Source organism: Mobula hypostoma, chromosome 9, assembly GCF_963921235.1.
Source record: "Mobula hypostoma chromosome 9, sMobHyp1.1, whole genome shotgun sequence".
NCBI classification, from domain to species: Eukaryota; Metazoa; Chordata; class Chondrichthyes; order Myliobatiformes; family Myliobatidae; genus Mobula; species Mobula hypostoma.
The window spans coordinates 95905285-95932512 of NC_086105.1; the positions used below are offsets into that span (position 1 = coordinate 95905285).

At 45.6% G+C, this 27228-nt stretch overlaps 2 protein-coding genes across 6 annotated transcripts in view; one reads left to right on the forward strand and one right to left on the reverse strand.

The window, feature by feature from the left end:
• The window catches only part of ubfd1 (ubiquitin family domain containing 1), a 166149-nt gene that overhangs the window by 127565 nt on the left and 11356 nt on the right, over nucleotides 1–27228 (reverse strand). The window lies entirely within an intron of this gene.
• LOC134351875 (ADP-ribosylation factor-binding protein GGA1-like) overlaps nucleotides 1–27228 on the forward strand; it is a 48950-nt gene that overhangs the window by 2077 nt on the left and 19645 nt on the right. For 3 of the 4 annotated variants that reach the window (XM_063058718.1, XM_063058719.1, XM_063058716.1), the window contains exons 2-7: nucleotides 8537–8621; nucleotides 16749–16824; nucleotides 21156–21254; nucleotides 21739–21862; nucleotides 23138–23238; nucleotides 24477–24557. In XM_063058718.1, coding sequence (XP_062914788.1) covers nucleotides 21171–21254; nucleotides 21739–21862; nucleotides 23138–23238; nucleotides 24477–24557 — 390 coding nt within the window. In that variant the 5' untranslated portion in view covers nucleotides 8537–8621; nucleotides 16749–16824; nucleotides 21156–21170. The remainder of the gene's footprint in view (nucleotides 1–8536; nucleotides 8622–16748; nucleotides 16825–21155; nucleotides 21255–21738; nucleotides 21863–23137; nucleotides 23239–24476; nucleotides 24558–27228) is intronic. The other variant, XM_063058717.1, reaches the window with a different exon arrangement.

Below are 27228 nucleotides of genomic sequence, written 5' to 3' on the forward strand. Positions count from 1 at the left end.
TTTGAAAAAATGACTTATGTAATGATTTTGTTTGGCTCTAATGCTCACTGAGTAACTGTGAATGTGGCAGTGGCTATACAGTTTTAGTTATCTGCATTCAAGAGAATAAACATTACACAATAGTTGGAGAGATTAAAAGCAGAAATTGCTGAAAACAGCACGTCAGCCAGTAGCTGTGGAAAGAGTAACAGAGTTAAAGTTTCACTCCATACTCCGTTTCTCTTTCCACCTATGATGCCAGACATTTTACATGTACCCAACATTTACTGCTTTTAATTCACATTTCCAGATTCTGCATTTTGATTATATTCCACATGTTCAACCAATCATGAGATACTGGTGGGGTTCAACAGTAGTGACACAAAACACAACTTTTTCAAAAGTGTCAGGGTCACACTCCATCCAAGTATATAAGTAGTGTTAAGGATTTAACTCTGAATAATCATGGGGGGGGGGGGGCATCTAGCAGAATTGGTGTCAATAAGCTTCAAAAGACTAAGGGAACCTGGCACCAGGAACGTTTGCAGCTGGCCTCTGGCAGCTCATGTTAATGAAGGTACAGTACTTTGCTTTGCATGAATTGCCTTCCTCCACCCCACATGACCCACAACATGTGGAGGCATCAGTAGTGATCTTTCAGGAATCACAGGAGTCAGGAATGGTTGCAGAGGACCAGAAAACCACAGATGTCACTCTACACTTTAGAAACATAGAAAATAGGTGCAGGAGTAGGCCATTCGGCCCTTCGAGCCTGCACCACCATTTATTATGATCATGGCTGATCATCCAACTCGGAACCCTGTACCAGCCTTCCCTCCATACCCCCTGATCCCTTTAGCCACAAGGGCCATCTCTAACTCCCTCTTAAATATAGCCAATGAACTGGCCTCAACTGTTTCCTGTGGCAGAGAATTCCACAGATTCACCACTCTCTGTGTGAAGAAGTTTTTCCTCATTTCGGTCCTAAAAGGCTTCCCCTTTATCCTCAAACTGTGACCCCTCGTTCTGGACTTCCCCAACATTGGGAACAATCTTCCTGCATCTAGCCTGTCCAATCCCTTTAGGATTTTATACGTTTCAAGCAGATCCCCCCCTCAATCTTCTAAATTCCAACGAGTACAAGCCTAGTTCATCCAGTCTTTCATCATATGGAAGTCCTGCCATTCCAGGAATCAATCTGGTGAACCTTCTTTGTACTCCCTCTATGGCAAAGATGTTTTTCCTCAGATTAGGGGACCAAAACTGCACACAATACTCCAGGTGTGGTCTCACCAAGGCCTTGTGCAACTGCAGTAGTACCTCCCTGCTCCTGTACTCAAATCCTCTTGCTGTAAATGCCAGCATACCATTCGCCTTTTTCACCGCCTGCTGTACCTGCATGCCCACTTTCAATGACTGGTGTATAATGACACCCAGGTCTCGTTGCACCTCCCGTTTTCCTAATCGGCCACCATTCAGATAATAATCTGAACCTCACTCCTTCGGAACGCTCTGCTCTCCACTCCCTCCGCACTAATCCTAACCTTATTATTAAACCCGCCGATAAGGGGGGTGCTGTTGTAGTCTGGCGTACTGACCACTACCTTGCCGAGGCACAGCGACAACTTGCGGATACCTCCTCTTATTTACTCCTCGATCGTGACCCCACTAAGGAGCACCAGGCCATTGTCTCCCATACCATCACCAACTTTATCCACTCAGGGGATCTCCCATCCACTGCTACCAACCTTATAGTTCCCACACCTCGCACTTCCCGTTTCTACCTCCTACCCAAGATCCACAAACCTGCCTGTCCTGGCCGACCTATTGTCTCAGCTTGCTCCTGCCCCACCGAACTCGTTTCTGCATACCTCAACACGGTTTTATCACCCCTTGTTCAATCCCTTCCGACCTATGTTCGTGACACTTCTCACGCTCTTAAACTTTTTGATGATTTTAAGTTCCCTGGCCCCCACCGCTTTATTTTCACCATGGATGTCCAGTCCCTATATACTTCCATCCCCCATCAGGAAGGTCTCAAAGCTCTACGCTTTTTGGATTCCAGGCCTAATCAGTTCCCCTCTACCACCACTCTGCTCCGTCTAGCGGAATTAGTCCTTACTCTTAATAATTTCTCCTTTGGCTTCTCCCACTTCCTCCAAACTAAAGGTGTAGCTATGGGCACCTGTATGGGTCCTAGCTATGCCTGCCTTTTTGTTGGCTTTGTGGAACAATCTATGTTCTGTGCCTATTCTGGTATCTGTCCCCCACTTTTCCTTCGCTACATCGACGACTGCATTGGCGCTGTTTCCTGCACGCATGCAGAACTCGTTGACTTTATTAACTTTGCCTCCAACTTTCATCCTGCCCTCAAGTTTACCTGGTCCATTTCCGACACCTCCCTCCCCTTTCTAGATCTTTCTGTCTCTGTCTCTGGAGACAGCTTATCCACTGATGTCTACTATAAACCTACTGACTCTCTCAGCTATCTGGACTATTCCTCTTCTCACCCTGTCTCTTGCAAAAACGCCATCCCCTTCTCGCCATTCCCCCGTCTCTGCCGCGTCTGCTCTCAGGATAAGGCTTTTCATTCTAGGACGAGGGAGATGTCTTTTTTTAAAGAAAGGGGCTTCCCTTCCTCCACTATCAACTCTGCTCTTAAATGCATCTCCCCCATTTCACGTACATCTGCTCTCACTCCATCCTCCCGCCACCCCACTAGGAATAGGGTTCCCCTGGTCCTCACCTACCACCCCACCAGCTCCGGGTCCAACATATTATTCTCTGTAACTTCCGCCACCTTCTACGGGATCCCACCACTAAGCACATCTTTCCCTCCCCCCCCCCCGCTTTCCGCAGGGAGATCGCTCCCTACGCAACTCCCTTGTCCATTCATCCCCCCCATCCCTCCCCACTGATCTCCCTCCTGGCACTTATCCGTGTAAGCGGAACAAGTGCTACACATGCCCTTACACTTCCTCCCTTACCACCATTCAGGGCCCCAAACAGTCCTTCCAGGTGAGGCAACCCTTCACCTGTGAGTTGGCTGGGGTGATTTACTGCGTCCGGTGCTCCCGATGTGGCCTTTTATATATTGGCGAGACCCGACGCAGACTGGGAGACCGCTTTGCTGAACACCTACGCTCTGTCCGCCAGAGAAAGCAGGATCTCCCAGTGGCCACACATTTTAATTCCACATCCCATTCCCATTCTGACATGTCTATCCACGGCCTCCTCTACTGTAAAGATGAAGCCACACTCAGGTTGGAGGAACAACACCCTATATTCCGTCTGGGTAGCCTCCAACCTGATGGCATGAACATCGACTTCTCTAACTTCCGCTAATGCCCCACCTCCCCCTCGTACCCCATCTGTTACTTATTTTTATACACACATTCTTTCTCTCACTCTCCTTTTTCTCCCTCTGTCCCTCTGAATACACCCCTTGCCCATCCTCTGGGTCCCCCCCCCTTGTCTTTTTCCTGGACTTCCTGTCCCATGATCCTCTCGTATCCCTTTTGCCTATCACCTGTCCAGCTCTTGGCTCCATCCCTCCCCCTCCTGTCTTCTCCTATCATTTTGGATCTCCCCCTCCCCCTCCTACTTTCAAATCCCTTACTCACTCTTCCTTCAGTTAGTCCTGACGAAGGGTCTCGGCCTGAAATGTCGACTGCACCTCTTCCTAGAGATGCTGCCTGGCCTGCTGCGTTCACCAGCAACTTTGATGTGTGTTGCTTGAATTTCCAGCATCTGCAGAATTCCTGTTGTTTGCGTATTCAGATAATAATCTGTTTTCCTTTTTTTTCCACCAAAGTGGATAATTGCCCACTCACCCAACCTATCCAAGTCACCCTGCATCCTCTTAGCATCCTCCTCACAGCTAACACTGCTGCCCGGCTTTGTGTCATTTGCAAACTTGGAGATGCTGCATTTAATTCCCTCATCCAAGTCATTAATATATATTGTAAGCAACTGGGGTCCCAGCACTGAGCCTTGCGGTATCCCACTAGTCACTGCCTGCCATTCTGAAAAGATCCCATTTATTCCCACTCTTTGCTTCCTGTCTGCCAACCAATTCTCTATCCACATTAATACCTTACCCCCAATACTGTGTGCTTTAAGTTTGCACACTAATCTCCTGTGTGGGACCTTGTCAAAAGCCTTTTGAAAATCCAAATATACCACATCCACTGGTTCTCCCCTATCCACTCTAGTAGTTACATCCTCAAAAAATTCTATGAGATTCATCAGACATGATTTTCCTTTCACAAATCCATGCTGACTTTGTCCGATAATTTCACCGCTTTCCAAATGTGCTGTTATCACATCTTTGATAACTGACTCTAGCAGTTTCCCCACCACCGATGTTAGGCTAACTGGTCTATAATTCCCTGGTTTCTCTCTCCTTTTTTAAAAAGTGGGGTTACATTAGCCACCCTCCAATTCTCAGGAACTAGTCCAGAATCTAAAGAGTTTTGAAAAATTATCACTAATGCATCCACTATTTCTTGGGCTGCTTCCTTAAGCACTCTGGGATGCAGACCATCTGGCCCTGGGGATTTATCTGCCTTTAATCCCTTCAATTTACCTAACACCACTTCCCTACTAACATGTATTTCCCTCAGTTCCTCCATCTCACTGGACCCTCTGTCCCCTACTATTTCCAGAAGATTATTTATGTCCTCCTTAGTGAAGACAGAACCAAAGTAATTATTCAATTGGTCTGCCATGTCCTTGCTCCCCATAATCAATTCACCTGTTTCTGTCTGTAGGGGACCTACATTTGTCTTAACCAATCTTTTTCTTTTCACATATCTGTAAAAGCTTTTACAGTCAGTTTTTATGTTCCCTGCCAGTTTTCTCTCATAATCTTTTTTTCCCCTTCCTAATTAAGCCCTTTGTCCTCCTCTGCTGAACTCTGAATTTCTCCCAGTCCTCAGGCGAGTCACTTTTTCTGGCTAATTTGTATGCTTCTTCTTTAGAATTGATACTATCCCTAATTTCTCTTGTCAGCCACGGGTGCACTACCTTCCTTGATTTATTCTTTTGCCAAACTGGGATGAACAATTGTTGTCAGGGAGAGAGACAAGACTATAGGGTGGTTAGCCTGACAAGTGGTTGGTAAAATTAATAAGGATTATTAGTCATTAAATTATTCATCCATTATAAAGAATGAGGTTTCAGACTACTAGGAGGTGCATGATAAATAGCTCAAATCAAAATGGTTTCCTTAATCTTACCTGACAGTCCTTTGAGGAAGCAACAAAGAAGAGTAAGTGGATATTGTTTGCTTGGATTTTCAGAAGGCCTTTGACAAGGTGCCGCACAAGAGGCTGCTAACCAATATAGGAGCCCATGTTACTTTTGGAAAGGTACTAGCTTGGATGGAGGGTTGGCTGACTGGCAGAAGGCAAAGAGTGGGCACAAAGGGGGTTGGCCGCTAGTGCCTCGTGGTGCCCCTCGGGGATTCGTGTTCGGTCTCCTACTTCTCAAGTGATATGCTAATGATCTGAATGGCTTGTGGATGATACAAAAGTAGATGGAGGGGTAGGTAGGGCAGAGGAAGGAGGGTGTCTGCAGAATTTGGACAGTTTGGGAGAAAGGTGGTAAATGGAATACAACATAGGGAAGTGTATGGTCATGCATCTTGACAGAAAGAAGAATGGGTAGAGAATTCAGAAATCAGAGGTGCAAAGAGACTTGGGTGTCGTAGTACAGGATTCCCTAACGGTGAACTTGTAGGTAAGGAAGCCAAATGCAGTGTTAGCATTCATTTCGAAGGACTAGAATATAATGGTGAAGTTTTATAAGGCATTGGTGAGATACATTCGGAGTATTGTGAGCAGTTTTGGGCCCTGTATCTAAAGAAGGTTGTGCTAGCGTTGGAGAGGGTTCAGAGGAGGTTTACAGTAATGTTTCTGGGAATGAAAGGATTAATGTATAAGGTGCATTTAATGGCTCTGGGCCTGTACTTACTGGAGTCTAGAAGGATGACGAGGGATCTTATTGAAAGCGCTCAAACATTGAAAGGCCTGACTAGAGTGGATGTGGAGAGGATGTTTTCTATAGTGTGAGAGTGTAGGACCGGAGGGCACAGCCTTGGAAGAGGAGGGTGTCCATTTAGAACAGGGGTGAGGAGGAATTTCTTTAGCCAGAGGATGGTGAATGTGTGGAATTCATTGCCACAGACAGCTGTGGAGGCTAAGGTATTTGATACATTTAAAGTGGAGGCTGATATGTTCTTGATTAGTAATAATGTCAAAGTCTACAGGGAAAAAGCAGGCGAATGGGATGCGAGGGAATAATTAAATCGGCATTGATGAAATGGCAGGGCAGACTTGATGGGCTGAACGGCCTTGTGGTCTAGCGTGCAACGCCTGTGATGCCTAGGAATACCAGACTGAGATGGTGGAACCTAGAGCAAGAAATCAAACATTGAGGAACACAAGCAGCACCTATGGAGGGAAATCGACAGCGAATGTTTCGGGTTGAGACCCTTTATCTAGGTTTACTAAACATTTCCCTCTGCAGATGCTGAATTCAACCAGCAACTTTTTTTTGGTGTCTAATTAGATTATTTTACTATTGGGATCCAGTATACTATATGAACCGGAAGAGAAATGGACTACATCAAGGGATTCTGCTATTTGGTCAATCTACAGTAAGAAAGGGATGGGTTACTTGTTGCTTCTTTCCTTGGTTTCTTGAAACAGTGTTTGGGTTGTAAATGAGTTGAATGAGTAGGTGGAGGGATGGATTAGTGAATTTGCAGATGACGTGAAGGTTGGAGGTGTTGTGGGAAGCATGGGAGGCTGCTATAGAAGAAATGCGATGCAGAATTGTGTGGAGAAGTGGCTGATGGATTCAATCTGGATAAGTGTGAAGTGATACACTTGGGAAGATTGAAGTTGAAAGTGGAGTTAAAGCTTAATGGCGGGATTATTAGCAGTCTAGAGGAATAAAGTTGCCAAGCAAGTTGTTAGGGTGGTTAAGAAGGCATATAATGTGTTGGCCTTCATTAGTTGGGGGGATTGAGTTTCAGAGATGCGAGGTAATGTAGCAGCTTTATAAAACTCTAGTTAGACCACATTTGGAGTATTGTTTTCAGTTCTGGTTGCCTTATTACAGGAAAATTGTGGAAGCTTTAGAGAGGGCGCAGAGATGATTCACCGGGATACTGCCTGGATGAGAGGCTGTTACATAAGGAAAGGTTGAGCAAACTTGGGTTTTTTCCTTCAAAGTGACGAAGGATGAGAGGCGACTTGAGAGAGGTGTATAAGATTATGAGAGGCATAGATGGAGTGGACAGCCAGCACCTTTTACCCAGGGCACCAGTGGTCATTACCAGAGGTGAGTGGAGAAAAGTTTAGGGGAGATATCGGTCAGCAGAACATCCTGGGCTGAAGGGCCCATACTGTGCTGTGCGGTTCTGTGTTAGTCATAGAAAAGTATAGCATAAAAATAGGCCCTTCAGCCCATCTAGTCCATGCCAAGCCATTTAAATTCCCTACTCCCATTGACCTGCATTGGGACCAGAGCCCTCCATACTTCTACCATCCACGTACCTGTCCAAACTTCTCTAAACATTGAGATTGAGCTCGGATTCACCATTTGTGCTGGCAGCTCATTCCACGCTCTCATAGTCCTTGAGTGAAGTTTAAGGGGGAAGTTTAAGTTCCCTCTAAACTTTTCACCTTTCACCCTTAACCCATGACCCTAGTTGTAGTCCCACCCAACCTCAGTGGAGAAAGCCTGCTTGCAGTTACCCTATCTATACCCCTCTTTACTTTGTATACCTCCATCAGATCTCTTCTGCATCTTCTACATTCCAAGGAATAAAGCCCTATCCAATCTTTCCTTATAACTCAGGCCCTCTAGACTTGGCAACATCCTTGTAAATCTTCTCTGTACTCTTTCAATCTTATTTGGATCCTTCCTGTAGGTAGATGACAAAAACTGCACACGATGTTTGTTCCTGCGTATTCTGGTTGTTGGTGGAAGGTTAGAATATATAGAGAACACACAGCACAGGAACACGCCCTTTGGACCATGATACCTCAGACTGATAAAGCTAATGTCAGCTAATTAAACTAATCCCTTCTGCCTGCTCGTGATCGATATCCCCCTGTCCTCTGCATGTTCATCCCTAACCAAGAGCCTCGGTCTTAACTTCCTCCGCCACCACCCCGGCAGTATATTTCAGGCACCCACCAGTCTTTTTGAAAAAAAAAACAACAACACATTTCTCCCTCATACCCGAAACACATTCCCTCTCGTAATAAACATTTCTACCCTGGGGAAAAATGCCCGCTATTTAATCTGTCCATACCTCCTATAATTTTATAAATTAATATAATTTCATAATTTAGCAAATCTTTAATACTTCATCTATAACACAAAGACCAACACCCTTCAGGTGTTGCTGGCCTGAAACAAAAGCAATACGGCAGAAAGACTTGGTAGGTCAGTCAGTATCTGCCATGGAGGAGACTAGGTAACGTGGCGTTTTGTCAACACACAGTTTCTTCTAATTGTGTTGTATGTTTTTCTTTTAAAGATAAAGCTACCAATCCTCTAAATACTGAAGAGAAATGGGAATGCATCAAGGGATTCTGCGATCAGGTCAATCTAGAGCTGGAGGGGTAAGAAGGGGATGGGTTACTAAAGTGATTTAAGTATCTAAAGAGAATGTCAGTACCCCATGTCTGTTATCTTCTCCGTGATCTCTGTGTGCCGTTGGTTCTGGCCTCTTGGCCCTCCAAACTGCACCAATAGGAGGCAAAAGCTTTGGTTACTACATTACTTAGCTTTGAACCACTCTCTCTAAAATTCTCAAACTCTCTTAAAATAGACCACGTTGTCATCTACTTTATTGGTGCCAAATTTTGTTTAATAATCCTGATGTGAAAACGCCTTGTGTTGATTTCAGCAACATTGACATTGCTATAATTCCATCAGATGAACCAGGGTAAGACTTTCCCAGTGAATGGTAAGGCCCTGGGCAGTATTGTGGAATGCAGGGTCCTAGGAATTTACACACATACTTCACTGAAAGTGGCATTAAAGATAGATAGGCTAGTGAAGAAGACATTTGGCATGTTGGCCTTCATCAGTCAGGACAATGAGTGTAAGAATTGGGACATAGTTTTGCATTTGTACAAGATGTTGATAAGGCCACGCTTTGAGGATTGTGTACGGTTTTGGTCACCATGTTATAGGAAGGATGTAATTAAACCAGAGAGAGTGTAAAGAAGATTTACATGGATGTTGCCAAGATTCAAGGGCATAAGGTATAGGGAGGACTATTCCTTTGAATGTTGGAGACTGAGGGGTGACCTTTTAGAGATGTATTAAATGCTCCATGTTGGATTAAAGGCTGTAAATGAGGGATATGGTTAGGGTGATTACATATGGAAAAGATTTTAAAGGGATCTGTGGGGCAACCTCATGCAGAATGTGGTCTGTATATGGAGCAACCTGCTGCCCGTTACGCCGCTGGCACTTAGGGCAGAGATGAAGGTCCTCCATCTTTTGGCAGTATTAGGCTTCCCTTCATTGTGTCAGTAGCTTGGTTTTCACTACTGTCAGCCATGCAAGCCCCAGTTGGAGACTCGGGAATACCGTCACACTCAGGTGTGGAAGAATTCTTCATTGTGGTTTCTGTAACAATTTTGTTTTACAAGTCTGGGTTATTAACCCTGAACTGACCCCTGAACCTAGAGGACCACTCTTAGTCTGGCCTGTACCCTTTGACCTGTTTGGCATGGGTGACCCTACTAAGAGCCAAGGCATAAAGCCCTGACTACAGCCAGCATAGAATAATACAGCACACTACAGGCCCTTCGACCCACAATGTTGGGCCGACCCTTAAATCCTGCCTCCCATATAACCCCCCACCTTAAAATTCTCCATATACCTGTCTAGTCTCTTAAATTTCACTGGTGTATCTGCCTCCACCACTGACTCAGGCAGTGCATTCCACGCACCAACCACTCTGAGTAAAAAAAAAAAAAAACCTTCCTCTAATATCCCCCTTGAACTTCCCACCCCTTACCTTAAAGCCATGTCCTCTTGTATTGAGCAGTGGTGCCCTGGGGACGAGGCGCTGGCTATCCACTCTATCTATTCCTCTTAATATCTTGTATAACTCTATCATGTCTCCTCTCATCCTCCTTCTCTCCAAAGAGTAAAGCCCTAGCTCCCTTAATCGCTGATCGTAATGCATACTCTCTAAACCAGGCAGCATCCTGGTAAATCTCCTCTGTACCCTTTCCAATGCTTCCACATCCTTCCTATAGTGAGGCGACCAGAACTGGACACAGTACTCCAAGTGTGGCCTAACCAGAGTTTTATAGAGCTGCATCATTACATCGCGACTCTTAAACTCTGTCCCTCAACTTATGAAAGCTAACACCCCATAAGCTTTCTTAACTACCCTATCCACCTGTGAGGCAACTTTCAGGGATCTGTGGACATGTACCCCCAGATCCTTCTGCTCCTCCACACTACCAAGTATCCTGCCATTTACTTTGTACTCTGCCTTGGAGTTTGTCCTTCCAAAGTGTACCACCTCACACTTCTCTGGGTTGAACTCCATCTGCCATTTCTCAGCCCACTTCTGCATCCTATCAATGTCTCTCTGCAATCTTTGACAATCCTCTACACGATCTACAACACTGCCAATCTTTGTGTCATCTGCAGACTTGCCAACCCACCTTTCTACCCCCACATCCAGGTCATTAATAAAAATCACGAAAAGTAGAGGTCCCAGAACCGATCCTTGTGGGACACCGCTAGTCACAACCCTCCAATCCGAATGTACTCCCTCCACCACCACCCTCTGCCTTCTGCAGGCAAGCCAATTCTGAATCCACCTGGCCAAACTTCCCTGGATCCCATGCCTTCTGACTTTCTGAATAAGCCTACCGTGTGGAACCTTGTCAAATGCCTTACTAAAATCCATATAGATATCATCCACTGCACTACCCTCATCTATATCCCTGGTCACCTCCTCAAAGAACTCTATCAGGCTTGTTAGACACGATCTGCCCTTCACAAAGCCATGCTGACTGTCCCTGATCAGACCATGTTTCTCTAAATGCCCATAGACCCTCTCTCTAAGAATCTTTTCCAACAGCTTTCCCACCACAGACGTAAGGCTCACTGGTGTATAATTACCCAGACTATCCTTACTACCCTTTTAGAACAAGGGGCAACATTCGCCTCCCTTCAATCCTCCGGTATCATTCCCGAGGACAACGAGGACATAAAGATCCTAGCCAGAGGCTCAGCAATCTCCTTCCTCACCTCGTGGAGTAGCCTGGGGAATATTCCGTCAGGCCCCGGGGACTTATCCATCCTAATGTATTTTAACAACTCCAACACCTCCTCTCTCTTAATATCAACATGCTCCAGAACATCAACCTCACTCATATTGTCCTCGCCATCATCAAGTTCCCTCTCATTGGTGAATACCAAAGAGAAGTATTCATTGAGGCCCTTGCTCACTTCCACAGCCTCCAGGCACATCTTCCCACCTTTATCTCTAATCGGTCCTACCTTCACTCCTGTCATCCTTTTGTACTTCACATAATTGAAGAATGCCTTGGGTTTTCCTTTACCCTACTTGCCAAGGCCTTCTCATGCCCCCTTCTTGCTCTTCTCAGCCCCTTCTTAAGCTCCTTTCTTGCTTTCCTATATTCCTCAATAGACCCATCTGATCCTTGCTTCCTAAACCTCATGTATGCTGCCGCCTTCCACCTGACTAGATTTTCCACCTCACTTGTCACCCATGGTTCCTTCACCCTACCATTCTTTATCTTCCTCATGGGGACAAATTTATCCCTTACATCCCGCAAGAAATCTCTAAACATCGACCACATGTCCATAGTACATTTTCCTGCAAAAACATCATCCCAATTCACACCCGCAAGTTCTAGCCTTATAGCCTCATAATTTGCCTTTCCCCAATTAAAAATTTTCCTGTCCTCTTTGATTCTCTCCTTTTCCATGATAATTATAAAGGCCAGGGAGCAGTGGTCACTGTCCCCCAGATGCTCACCCACTGAGAGATCTGTGACCTGACCCGGTTCATCACCTACTACTAGATATAGTATGGCATTCCCCCTGGTCGGCCTGTCCACATACTGTGACAGGAATCCATCCTGGACACACTTAACAAACTCTGCCCCATCCAAACCCTTGGAACTAATCAGGTGCCAATCAATATTAGGAAAGTTAAAGTCACCCATGATAACAACCCTGTTATTTTTGCACCTTTCCAAAATCTGCCTCCCAATCTGCTCCTCTGTATCTCTACTGCTACCAGGGGGCCTACAGAATTCTCCCAATGGAGTAACTGCTCCCTTTCTGTTCCTGACTTCCACCCATACTAACTCAAAAGAGGATCCTGTTACATTACCCACCCTTTCTGTAGCTGTAATAGTACCCCTAACCAGTAATGCCACCCCTCCTCCCTTTTTTCCCCCTCGCTATCCCTTTTAAAGCACTGAAATCCAGGAATATTGAGAATCCATTCCTGCCCTGGTGCCAGCCAAGTCTCTGTAATGGCCACTACATCATAATTCCATGTATGTATCCAAGCTCTCAGTTCATCACCTTTGTTCCTGATGCTTCTTGCATTGAGGTACACACACTTCAGCCCTTCTACCTTATTGTCTTTACACCATTTATTCTGCTTCTCTTTCCACAAAGCCCCTCTATATGTTAGATCTGGCTTTACTCCATGCACTTCTTTCACTGCTCTATCGCTCCGGTCCCATCCCCCTTGCAAATTAGTTTAAACCCTCCCGAACCATGCTAGCAAACCTACCTGCAAGGATATTGCTCCCCCTCAAGTTCAGGTGCAACCCATCCAATCTGTACAGGTCCCACCTTACCCAGAAGAGATCCCAATGATCCAAAAATCTAAAACCCTGCCCCCTGCACCAACTCCTCAGCCACGCATTCAACTGCCATCTCCTCCAATTCTTACCATCACTGCCACGTAGCACTGGCAGCAATACTGAGAACGCCACCCTTGAGGTCCTGTTCTTCAGCCTTCTGCCTAGTTCCCGAAACACTCACTTCAGGACCTCATCCCTCTTCCTGCCTGTGTCGTTGGTACCAACGTAGAAACCATAGAAAAACTACAGCACAGAAACAGGCCTTTTGGCCCTTCTTGGCTGTGCCGAACCATTTTCTGCCTAGTCTCACTGACCCGCACACGGACCATATCCCTCCATACACCTCCCATCCATGTATCTGTCCAATTTATTCTTAAATGTTAAAAAAGAACCCGCATTTACCACCTCATCTGGCAGCTCATTCCATACTCCACCACTCTCTGTGTGAAGAAGCCCCCCCTAATGTTCCCTTTAAACTTTTCCCCCCTCACCCTTGACCCATGTCCTCTGGTTTTTTTCTCCCCTTGCCTCAGTGGAAAAAGCCTGGTTGCATTCACTCTATCTATACCCATCATAATTTTATATACCTCTATCAAATCTCCCCTCATTCTTCTACGCTCCAGGGAATAAAGTCCTAACCTATTCAACCTTTCTCTGTAACTGAGTTTCTCAAGTCCCAGCAACATCCTTGTAAACCTTCTCTGCAATCTTTCAACCTTATTTATATCCTTCCTGTAATTTGTTGACCAAAATTGAACACAATACTCCAGATTCGGCCTCACCAATGCCTTATACAACCTCCTCATAACATTCCAGCTCTTATACTCAATGCTTCGATTAATAAAGGCCAATGTACCAAAAGCTCTCTTTACGACCCTATCTACCTGTGTCGCCACTTTTAGGGAATTTTGTATCTGTATTCCCAGATCCCTCTGTTCCACTGCACTCCTCAGTGCCTTACCATTAACCCTGTATGTTCTACCCTGGTTCGTCCTTCCAACGTGCAATACCTCACACTTGTCTGTATTAAACTCCATCTGCCATTTTTCAGCCCATTTTTCCAGCTGGTCCAAGCCCCTCTGCAGGCTCTGAAAACCTTCCTCACTGTCTACTACACCTCCAATCTTTGTATCATCAGCAAATTTGCTGATCCAATTTACCACATTATCATCCAGATCATTGATATAGATGACAAATAACAATGGACCCAGCACTGATCCCTGTGGCACACCACTAGTCACAGGCCTCCGCTCGGAGAAGCAATTCTCTACTACCACTCTTTGGCTTCTACCATTGAGTTAATGTCTAATCCAATTTACCATCTCTCCATGTACACCTAGCGACTGAACTTTCCTAACTAACCTCCCATGCGGAACCTTGTCAAAGGCCTTACTGAAGTCCATGTAGACAATATCCACTGCCTTCCCTTCATCCGCTTTCCTGGTAACCTCCTCAAAAACTCCAATAGATTGGTCAAACATGACCTACCACGCACAAAACCATGTTGACTCTCCCTAATAAGTCCCTGTCTATCCAAATGCTTGTAGATTCTCTCTCTTAGTACTCCCTCCAATAACTTACCTACTATCGACGTTAAACTTACTGGCCTATAATTTCCTGGATTACTTTTCGATCCTTTTTTAAACAAGGCAACAACATGAGCCACTCTCCAATCCTCCGGCACCTCACCTGTAGACAGCGACATTTTAAATTTTTCTGCCAGGGCCCCTGCAATTTCAACACTAGTCTCCTTCAAGGTCTGAGGGAACACCCTGTCAGGTCTCGGGGATTTATCCACTTTAATTTTCTTCAAGACAGCAAGCACCTCCTCCTTTTCAATCTGTACAGTTTCCATGATCTCACTACTTGTTTCCCTTAATTCCATAGACTTCATGCCAGTTTCCTTAGTAAATACAGACACAAAAAACCTATTTAACATCTCCCCCATTTCCTTTGGTTCCGCACAGAGCCGACCACTCTGATCTTCAAGAGGACCAATTTTATCCCTTACAATCCTTTTGCACTTAATATACCTGTAAAAGCTCTTTGGATTATCCTTCACTTTGACTGCCAAGGCAACCTCATGTCTTTTAGCCCTCCTGATTTCTTTCTTAAGTATTTTCTTGCACTTCTTATACTCCTCAAGCACCTTATTTACTCCCTGTTTCCTATACATGTATCATGACTTCTGGTTGCTTTCCCCCTCGTACCAGGATGTCGTGCACCCGGTCAGAGACATCCTAGACCCTGGCACCCGGGAGGCAACAAACCATGCGGGTGTCCTTCTCACATCCACAAAATCTCCTGTCTGCTCCCCTGACTATAGAGTCTCCAATGACGACAGCTTTCCTCTTCTCCGTTCCACCCTTCTGTACCACAGGGTCAGACTCAGTGCCAGAGGCCCTGCCACCGTGGTTCACACTTGGTCGGTCGTCCCCGCCAACAGTACAGTAAACTTATTATCCAGGACGGTAAACTTGTTATTCAGGGGAATGGCTACAGGGGTGCTCTGCACTACCTGTCTACTCATCTTTGCTTTCCCCCCACTGACTGTCACCCAACGACCTGCTTCCGATAGCCTAGGTGTGACTACCTCCCTGTAGCTCTCATCCATGACTGCCTCATTCTCCCTTACGAGTCAAAGGTCATCCAGCTGCTGCTCCAGATTACTTACACGGTCTTCCAGATTGCCCAGCCGTATGCACTTCTGGCAGAGGTGACTCTGCGGAAGAGGGGAACTCCCCCAAGACTGCCACATCTCACATGAGAGGCACATCACCATCTCAGGAGGCACTGTAAAGACTAACTGGGAACAAGCTCGTCCTCCGCCTCTTCTCATCGAAGCCTCTCGAGTCAAAGCCTCAAAGCTCCACTCCTTCACTGGCCCACTTACTCATTGGCCGCTCCGCTTGAGCTACCCCTCTCTTTATTTGTTTGAGCTGTTCAGACTGCTTGGTCACATGACCTCGATTGCCCAATCAGCTGCTTTCTGCTGAGTCTGAGCTATTCACATCTTGATCGTCTAATCAACTGCTTTCTGCTGAGCTATTCAAATGTTGATTGACATAATTGTACAGTCCAGCTGGCAAAACGGCCAGAATCTCTTGAGTCAAAGCCTCAAAGCTCCACTCTTTCACTGGCCCACTCACTCACTGGCTGCTCTCCAGGTCATTGAAACACACAAGACTCCAAACCACAACAAGGTTGTGGTCCTCTTGGAAGATGGGGAACAAGTTGTCAGAGAAGGTGGTTGAGGCAGATAAATAATTTTTAAAAGATTGGATTGGAAAGGTTTGGAGTAGGGGTTCCTAACATTTTTTTTATGCCATGGAGCCTTACTATTAACTGAGGGGTGTGTAAACCTCAGGTTGGGAACCCCTGGTTTAGAGGGATTTGGGTCAAACATGGGCAAGTGGGTCTAGTTTGGATTGATACTTCGGCGTGGATGAGTTGAGCTGAGGTCCTGTTTCCATGCTGTATTTATCTAAGATTGTACGTTTGTGCTGGTTTGCAGTTTGGATCAACTAGATGGGCCTCATAAGTACCATAACTACATTGCGTACTTCCCTGCTTTCACCAATTCACCTCTCTGGGTCCCTGAAAATTATACAGTGCATTGAGTAAAGAACAGTGATTGTTTTTGTCAAAGAGTCACCATTGTTACAATTGGCTGAATGGCCTCCCTTCAACTTGAGTCTTTCTACAATATTAACATCATAGCAGAAGTAACAAAATGGCAGTTTGAGCCCCTGAAGGTTGGCCTTGCTCTTTTTAAAACTAAAAAAAAAATCTCTTGAGAAAGGTGTTAATTGAAGAGTGCGGAAATGTATCCAGTAAAATGTAAATTCCTCTCTCTCTCTCAAGCCCACAGATTGCAACTCGTCTCCTGGGTCACAAAATCCAGTCGCCACAAGAAAAAGAGGCTCTGTATGCACTCACGGTGAGGTTTTCTGTTGATTATTTGTATAAATTTTATATGGAATGAGCAGAAGGGCAACATTAATATAAACTCCACCAGGGTAGCACATCACTAATTGTACAGGAAGTGTCACTACACTAATCCATGCAATGATCCATGGTCAGCTACAGCAGAAGTTGAACGTGGAATGAAGTTATTTTCCGATATCACATCAATTACTTCCAAGGCAACTACAGTTTAAGTTTGTTACAGAGTAAAATCGTGCTACATATATATTTCCTTATGAGAGGAGAAAAGACTAACTTGGATCTCATTCATCTTCTGCATCCTGGTGGTTGTATTATGAAGTGATAATGGAGTTATTGGCTATTATCGGTAATATACAATAGATGCAGACACAAGGGAGAGAGCCCTCCTTAGGGAAGCATAGATTCGAAGTCGCCTCCTGCGCTCACCACACTCCATAGTTTGTTGTACTTACAGTATGAATCCCAAATCATCCCAAAGAGTCCAGATTGTCTGAATGAATCAACACTCTCCGCTACCATTGTTCAACCTTTAATGTCCTTGCATGGATGTGACTTTGACTTCAGCTGGCTGCAGTTGGTTATATGTTTAGTTATGTGATAGTCGTAGAGTGCTACAGCACAGAAACAGGCCCCTTGGCCAATCTAGTCAGTGCTAAACTATTATTCTGCATAGTGTCATTCACCTGCACCTGGACCATAAACCTCCACAGCCCTCCCATCCACATACCTATCCAAATTTCTCTCAAATGTTGAAATCAAACCCACATCCACCACTTCTGCTGGCAGCTCGTTCCACACTCCCACCATCCTCTGTGTGAAGAAGCTCCCCCTCAGGTTTCCCTTAAACATCTCACCTTTCACCCTTAGCCCATGACCTCAAGTTCCTGTCTCACCCAACCTCGGTGGAAAAAAACCTGCTTGCATTTACCCTGTATATGCCACTCATATTTTGTATACCTTGATCAAATTTCCCCTCATTTCCCTATACTCTAGGGAATAAAGTTCTGACCGTTTCAACCTTTCTCTAGAAGTTAGGTCCTCAAGTCCTGGCAACATCCTTGTAAATTTTCTCTGCACTCTTTCAATCTCATTGATGTCTTTCCTGTAGGTAGGTGACCAGAACTGCACACAATACTCCAAATTAGTCTTCACCAACAGCTTGAACAACTTCAACATACTATCCCAGCTCTTGTATTCAATAACTTGATTAATGAAGGCTAACGTGCCAAAAGCTCTCTTTACAACCCTATCTACCCGTGATACCACTTTCAAGGAATTTTGGATTTGTATCCCCCAAGCTCCCTCTGTTGTACTGAACTCCTCAGTGCTCTACCATTCATTATAAATGTGGTACCTTGGTTTGTTCTCCCGAAGTGCCCACTCTTAATCTACATTAAATTCCATCTTCGATTTTTAAGCCCACTTCTCCAGCTGGTCCAGATCATGCTGCAAGCATTGATATCCTTTCTCAGTGTCCACTACACCTCCAATCTTGGTGTCATTTGCAAATCTGCTGATCCAGTCACTACATTATCATCCAGATTGTTGATATGGATGACAAGCAACAATGGAATGAGCAGCATTGATCTCTGCAGCTCGCCACAAGACACAGGCCTCCGGTCAGAGAGGCAACAATCTACTGCCGCCCTTTGGCTCTTTCTGTGAAGCCAGTCTCTAATCCAATTTACCACATCATCTTCATCGCCAAGCGGCTGATCCTTCTTGACCAACCTCCCATGTGGAACCTTGTCAAATACTTCGCTAATTCCATGTAAGCAACACCCACTGCCTTGCCTTTATCAACTTACCTGGTAACTTCCTCCAAAAAATCTATAAGGTTGGTTAGACATGACCTACTATGTACAAAGCCATGCTGACTATCCCTAATCAGTATCCGGTCCGTTAGAATACTTTCCAATAACTTAACCACTGCTAATGTCAGACTCACCGGCCTATAAATTTCCTGGCTTATTCCCAACACCACACCCATTGCTAAGGATGTTTTAAATATCTCTACTTGGCCCCTGCAATTTCTGCATTAGCCTCCCACAAGATCCAAGGGAACACCTTGCCAGGCCTGGGAATTTATCCACCCTGGTTTTTCTCAATACAGCAGACATCTCCCCCTCTGTAATTTGCATACAGTCCATGACCTCACTTCTATAGATTCAGTGTCCATCTCCTGAGTAAATATAGATGCAACAAATCCATTTGGGAGCTCCATCTTTTTTGGCTAGATAACTATGATCTTTCAGGGGAACCATTTTATGTTCTCTTGCATTTTTTGTACTACTTAAGCTCATTTGTTCCTTCCTGCCTATACCTACATGCACCTCCTTCATAACCAGGACCTCAATATCGTTCGAAAACCAAGGTTCCCTAAACTTGTTATCTTTGCATTTTATTCTGACAGGAACATACATACAAACTCTGTACACTCAAAATTTCACTTTTGAAGGCTTCCCACTTACCAAGTACACATTTGCCAGAAAACAGCCTGTCCCATCCACACTTGCCAGATCCTCCTGTAATGGCATTATAATCACAAGGTGCAAAGCGTTCCCCTGGACAAATGTCTGTCACCTGCTCTGTCTCATTTTCTAATAGGAGATCTAGTATTGCACTTTCTCTAATTGGGAACTCTGTGTTGATTAAGGAAACTTTTCTGAAAATATTTGACAAACTCTATCTGATCTAGCTCTTTTACAGTATGGGAGTCCCAGTGAATATGTGGAAAGTTAAGATCACCCACTATCACGACCTTGTGTTTCTTGCAACAGTCTGCGATCTCGCTACAGATTTGTTCTTCTAAATCCCATTGACTATCGGGTTGTCTATAATATAAACCCATTAATGTGGTTATCCCTTTCTTGTTCCTCAGCTCCACACATACCGCCTTTGCAGTTTGTCCTGTCTGAGAATGGCTGTAATATTTTTCCTTTTCGTTTAACCCGTGCTGCTGAATCACCTCTAAAACAACGGCCGAAACATTGAGCTGCCAGTCCTGTCCCTCCTGCAACCAAGTCTCACTAATGGCTGCAGTGTCATAATTCCACGTGCTGATCCCTGCCCTGAATCAGAATCAGATTTATTATCACCGGCATGTGTCATGAAATTTGTTAACTTAGCAGCAGCCGTTCATGCAATACATAATATAGAAGAAAAAAATAATAAATCAATCAATTACAGTATATGCATATTGAATAGATTAAAAATTGTGCAAAAAGAGAAATAATATACATTTAAAATGTGAGATAGTGTTCATCTGCCTAACAATATCTTTCCCCACAACCACTCCACTATCTGCTCTGGCACTCCGGTTCCCATCTCCCTGCAACTCTAGTTTAATCCCCCCCCCCCCCACCTCCACCACACCCCCACCGTGCAGCACCAGCAAACTTTCTGGCAAGGGTATTAATCCTCTCCAGTCTGTGCCATTCCCAACTTCCCTGGAAGAGAGCTTAATTATCCAAAACCCTGAACCCTCCCTCTGCACCATCTCCTTAGCCACATGTTAAACTGTTCTACCTTCCCATTTCTGTCCTCTCTAGAATGGGTGGCAATCCTGAGGTCACAGCCCTGGAGGTCCTGTCCTTTAACTTAGCACCTAACTCCCCGAACTCACTTTGCAGGACCTTGTCACCCTTCCTAACCATGTCATTAGCACCAGTGTGGACCATGAGCTCTGGTTGCTCACCGTCTCACTTAAGAATGCTGTTGACTTGATCCGAGATGTCCCTGATCCTGGCACCCGGGAGGCAACATGCCATCTGGGAATCTCATTCTTCTCCACAGAACCACCTGTCTGTTCCTCAACTATTGAATCACCTATTACCGGATACCCCATCCCTTCTCCCCCACCTCTCCCATCTTCCCTTCTCTGCTAGTTTATTTTACCCCAACTGTATCCAAAGTGGTATACCTGTCATTGAGGATACGGCCACAGGGATACTCCACACTGGCTGCCGGTCCCCTTTCTCCCTCTTGACGGTCACCCACTTACCTGTGTCCTTCATCTTGGATGTAACTACCTCCCTGTCTTGCCTATCAATCAACCCCTCAGGCTCCTGAATGATCTGGAGTTCATGCACCTCCACCTCCAATTCCTTGACATGGTCTGTAAGAAACTGCACCTGATACACCTCTTGCAGATGTAGTCATCACAGACGCTGGAGGTCTCCCTGCCTTCCCACGTCCTGCAAAAGTAGCACTCCACGATCCTGCCTGGTATCCCCACTGCCCTAACTATGCAACGAGAAAGAAAGAAAATTACATGACCTACCTATAGTCTCCACCTCTCCTTAACTTAATCTTTTCCCGCAGGTATTGGATACGTGCATGAACAATTGTGGGAAACGGTTTCAGAATGAAGTTGGAAAGTTTCGATTTTTAAATGATTTAATTAAAGTCTTATCACCAAAGGTACCTGCTTTTTGATTGGTAATGAATCTTGAGTTTTCTGCTAACAATATATGTTCCTTAATTGTGGCTCCTTTTAGTTTGCTACTGCTCTTTAGGAAATGCAACCTGCCAGTATAATTGAACCCTTTTGATTCTAGTGCCATCTCAGCTACAGGCTTTGCAGGAACTATATTGGGTGTGCTGTCAAGATCTGAAGGTTGTTTTCTGGTGGTCCTCTGCCATTGTGGAAACATTTCCAAACATGCAGCTTGCTGAAAGAAACCCATTATATAATTTAATTGTTTTGGGTGAGGGGTGTCACTGCTCCCCCATTCCTGGAAACCCGGATGGTATTATAAATACAATATAACTCCTTGACTGAACTGTGCAATTGTGAACTGTGCAATTGTGGTTAAGCTGAATAATGAACGGGACTGTGATGGTAGTGGAATGTGGGTGGCCAGGACTACGATGACCTCTTTTGCTTTGCTTTTCCCCCCTGTAGTACCTGGGCTTGTGGTCCTCAGAACAAGTGAAGTCTAAGGTGATAGAAATGTTGTATAGCTGGACAGTGTGGCTACCAAATGCAATAAAAATCCGAGATGCCTATCAGATGCTGAAGAAGCAAGGTAGGTGATAAGAGACTGTGCTGTGTGTGTATGTCTGGGGAAATAAGAACATGCATTTCCATAGTGACCTTTATGGCCTCTTTATATTCAATGGAAGTGTGGTCACTACTCTGTGTAGGAAGTACAACATCAAATTTATGTACGTCGTCCTGTCATTTATAACTATAGGAGAAAACAGTCCGTTTTAATGAGTAGATGCCAGGGTAAATACTGGGTTCTAGGAAGGCCTTTCCTTTGGAAAAAGTGCCATCAGGTCATATCCATATATTGGAGAGGGCGGGTGGGTTCTCAGTTTAACATATCATCAATGGGGATGGATGGTTCCTTCCACACACAGATAAAATCTCCCCCAGCTTTAAAAAAAAACAATTGCTGGAGGAATTTAGCAGCTCTAGCGCATCTCGAGAGGGAAATAGACTGTTGACACTTCAGGTTCAGACCAGATATGAAGGTGCTTGACCCAAAACATCAACTGTCCATTTCCCTCCATGGATACTGCCTGATTCCATCAGTTCCTTTAGCGGTTTGGGTATTGCTTCAGATTGCAGCAACTGTAGTCTCATGAGTCTCCAAAATCTGCCCAATGCGAATCCTTTTCTATTTTCTTCCCATGCCACATTTACAATCTCCCGTAGAGGCAGTGGAACATTTTGAGAAAGCTGCCCACACAACATAAATTGGAGGGTAGTTAGGGGTGTAGTGGGTATAACATGGTGGTTGTCTGTCGTGTCCGACGATGACAGGAGACCTGTGCAGGCGAGTTTTTTAAAGTGGAAAAGCCATTGCTTTGGGGCAGGTCCACTCCTGTCAACCTCAGAAGTTTGGGTCCAGTGGTACGAGTAGTCTTTACAAACTGGGGTCTTCCCTGGTTGTAGTGGATGACCATGACGTTTTATGTGCCTTGTCGTGCCCTTCGTCTCCATGGAGCGTTGCAGAACCGCCTTCCTGGCCATTGGATCTCACCGTTCATTTCACCCACCCAGTCCATCGGAGCTGACTTTCCATGCTAGGACAGTCCCTGTCTCACCTGGGTACAAGGCCAGACAGCTACCCTCACCTGGTTCAGCTCACCTGTCACATGCAAACAGCTACTTGGAGCCACAGGTGAGAGCCGAGTGTCTGGTGGGGATCAAAGGTGAGTGAACTACCCCAGAATGGACACGACAAGCCCCTTCACCAGAGGTGCTACCCCTCCCTGAACACCCCTATAAAGTAAAAGCACAGAAGGAAAACTTTTTATATATATATATAAAAAAAAAATTTCCTCGTCCTCAGGTATCATCAAGCAGGATCCCAAGTTACCAGATGAGAAGCCTTTGCTGCCACCTTCCCCAGAAAAGAAGTGCTCCCTCTTTGATGATGATGAAAAATCAAAGGTAAAGAAGACCCACTGCACTGGCAATGCACCTCTGCTCTGGCCAAGTGTGTCAGGATACCTGGCATTGCTGGTAACTCTATCTGAACTTTGCCTGACTCTTCTTGAACTGTACCTCCCTTCTTCTTCATCCTTCATTTCCTTGGCATCCCCTTGTGGCCTCCTTAATTGATGAATAATCTTCCGCTGGAAGCGGGGATAGGCTTTTCAACCCTGCAGTTTGCTCTGCTATTCAAAAGATCATCGCTGATCCTGGGACTCTCCTCCTTCCGGTACGACCGCTCTTCCCCAGGACTCCTTTCATGAACATCCACAGTCCCTTTGAGACAGAGCATTCCACTGCTTTACAAACCTCTGTTTATAGTTAGTTCCCTCCGTTCTAAATGGCCGACCTCCAATTCTGATGTTACACTTCTGCCTCACTTCTCATCCATCTCTGGAAATGGCAGTGGAAGTTTGGCTGGCTTCCCTTCGAGAGTCAGAGATAAATACAGCACAAAACAGGCCACTCAGTCCATCTGGTCTGTGCTGAACCTTTATCAAACTTGAGATCACCTGGATCTGCACTGACCTTGTCCCAGTTCATGCCCGGTCAGTTCACCCATGTGCCCTGTACTTGTGACTGACATTGGCTTTCTTACCCGAATCACTTCTTGCAGTCCTCTATCCCACCACGGCAGCCTGTTTTTCACTGATTCTGGCCAATTCCTCATCCCTAAATGCAATATTTTATCATCAGTTGCTGCCTTCTAATACCAAGGGCCCAAGGTCTGGAAATTCCCTTGCTCCTCTCTGCCCTTCCGGCTTGTCTTTCCTCCTTTAACCTTGACCTTAAAGGCGACCCTTTCGACAAAGATGTTGTCCATCTGATTTCAGTGGTTTGCCATCCTTCTTTTTATTTTCTCACTCCAGTACCTTCAGATATTGTGCAATACTGCAGTGTATGTGTTTTATAAATGAAAGTTTCTTGTTGTCAACATCAATGCAAATCTTTTTCTCTCTGAGCTGATAAATGCCATCACAATGCTAACAGCCAAATCAGGAAAAAGTAATGTTTTACTTTACATTTAAAAACATATCCAAAAAAAAATCTTTGTGGCCGATAAGGAAAGTGAATTAGTAATTTATAGGTTTTGAGAGTTCCAAGCTTGTAGCTTGTAAATGGGATTCTGTTTTTTTTTTAAAGAACACCCAGAGATATTAACCAGCAATCATTTTCTGCAATATCCTGACCCACAGCTCCTTGCAAGACTTCTGAAAAGCAACCACCCAGAGGACTTGCAGGCTGCCAACAGATTGATCAAGAGTGTCATCAGAGAGGTAAGTTCATTCACAGCAATTCAGAATTTCAGTTGTTACGTACCCCGTAACTGGGTTGCCAAACCAGCAGAAATGAACCACATAGTTGGAGTCTGGATTACTAGAACTAAGGAAGTTTTATTAAAGAAATAAGTAACACAGTACTCTAATCGTAAGGATATAAATGCAACAGGTTAGCAATGATAAAACACACATGTACCCAAAACTAGGATAATAGGAATCAATCAAGCTCTATCGCAGTCTAGGGGTAAAATGATCAGTCTCAAGTGACGCAGAGTTCAGTTCAGCTTAGTACAGTTCGCAGTAATCGCTGTTGTGCCGTTGGAGAGAGAGAGAGAGCGAATGCAAATTTCGATTCAACAGACCTTTGATGTTCCTCGCAGTTAGCTTTCGGGCGAGCCCTTTTACTATCTTCGGAGGTCACCGACTGTGACCCCTCCGTTCTGGATACAATCGTTCTTCCGCGGTGAACCCGGCACCCAGGCAAGGGCGGACACACACACCAGGTTCCCGCTGATCGTACCTTTTCACCCTGTGCGTCTATGGTCAGTCCTGCTACCAGACCTCCAAACTCTCACCAACTTGTGGGGGCACACCACTTTTCCAGGGTCTCGTTATCTCGTGATCTCGTGGTGTCTGTCTTGCCTTAGCGAACCTGTTCTTTTTATCCCCCTGCTGGGGTATTGCCTGTCCATCAAACTTCAAACAGTTCAGGTTCAAAGCAACCGGTCTGTCAATACTTGGAACTGTTGTCTCTTTTCGTTAATCTCTCTCCTCTCTCATTAACATTTTGAATGCTTCTCCCTTTGTCTCTCTTATCTCTCTCATCAGCATCAATCTTCCGATAACTTGGTTTTTCGTCACACAGTGAAACACAGACTCTTGCCGGAACAATGTGTCTCTCCTGATCCAGTCGTGTGTCTCCTCACTGATCACATGAACAGTAGTTTTTTTCATCAGTCTCCTTTAAGGCAATAGTGTGTGTCTGATGGCCTCGTTAATCCCGCAGAGAATGTTCACAACATTGGCTGGTTTTGTCTCCGTTGACCTCTTTAAACATTGTGCACACCCGAGCTAATTCACGTGCGTCTCTGAAAGCAGTCCTCACACAGCATCGTGACCTGAGATGCTAACTGTCTCTTTCCCTGCCTCTCTCCGTGTACTTCTACCAGTTCCCTATTCTTGCATCAGCAGTTTCTTGTGTATGGATTTTATCAGCAACGTGTTCACAAAGCCAACTTGATTTCTGTTTCCCCAGTTCTGATGAAGAATCTCTGACTTGAAATTTTAACTCGACCAACGTGTGCCATCTGATTTGTATCTAGCATCTTTTGCCTTAATTGCAGATTTGGACTGTTGGTTTGGGGAAGCGATGATGTGTAGCTGGTGGGTGTAGTAGTCTGAGCCACTGTAGTGATGACAGGCCCATCCCTATCCACTATATAGGACCCAGTTGCTGGGAGGTTGTACACTGCTAGCATTGGGCAATGGCCTTCATACAGTTTTGGATGAGCCCTAGACCTGCCTCAAATAACTTGACCCTTAGAATAGGCGAGGTGTTTATTGGCCAAAGTCAGACACCCCTTGCCAGCTACTCTTTCTCTCCTCTCCCCTCCCCACCCCCCCCCCCATTGGGCAGAAGATGCAAAGTACTGAAACCCCATCCCACCGGGCTCAAAGTACTGAAACCCCATCCCACCAGGCTCAAAGCACTGAAAGGCCATCCCACCGGGCTCATAGTACTGAAACACCATCCCACCGGGCTCAAAGCACTGAAAGGCCATCCCACCGGGCTCATAGTACTGAACGGCCATCCCACCGGGCTCATAGTACTGAACGGCCATCCCACCGGGCTCATTGTACTGAAAGGCCATCCCACCGGGCTCATTGTACTGAAAGGCCATCCCACCGGGCTCATTGTACTGAAAGGCCATCCCACCGGGCTCATTGTACTGAAACGCCATCTCACCGGGCTCAAAGCACTGAAAGGCCATCCCACCGGGCTCAAAGCACTGAAAGGCCATCCCACCGGGCTCATTGTACTGAAAGGCCATCCCACCGGGCTCAAAGCACTGAAAGGCCATCCCACCGGGCTCAAAGCACTGAAAGGCCATCCCACCGGGCTCAAAGCACTGAAAGGCCATCCCACCGGGCTCAAAGCACTGAAAGGCCATCCCACCGGGCTCAAAGCACTGAAAGGCCATCCCACCGGGCTCAAAGCACTGAAAGGCCATCCCACCGGGCTCAAAGCACTGAAAGGCCATCCCACCGGGCTCAAAGCACTGAAAGGCCATCCCACCGGGCTCAAAGCACTGAAAGGCCATCCCACCGGGCTCAAAGCACTGAAAGGCCATCCCACCGGGCTCAAAGCACTGAAAGGCCATCCCACCGGGCTCAAAGCACTGAAAGGCCATCCCACCGGGCTCAAAGCACTGAAAGGCCATCCCACCGGGCTCATTGTACTGAAAGGCCATCCCACCGGGCTCATTGTACTGAAAGGCCATCCCACCGGGCTCATTGTACTGAAAGGCCATCCCACCGGGCTCATTGTACTGAAAGGCCATCCCACCGGGCTCATTGTACTGAAAGGCCATCCCACCGGGCTCATTGTACTGAAAGGCCATCCCACCGGGCTCATTGTACTGAAAGGCCATCCCACCGGGCTCATTGT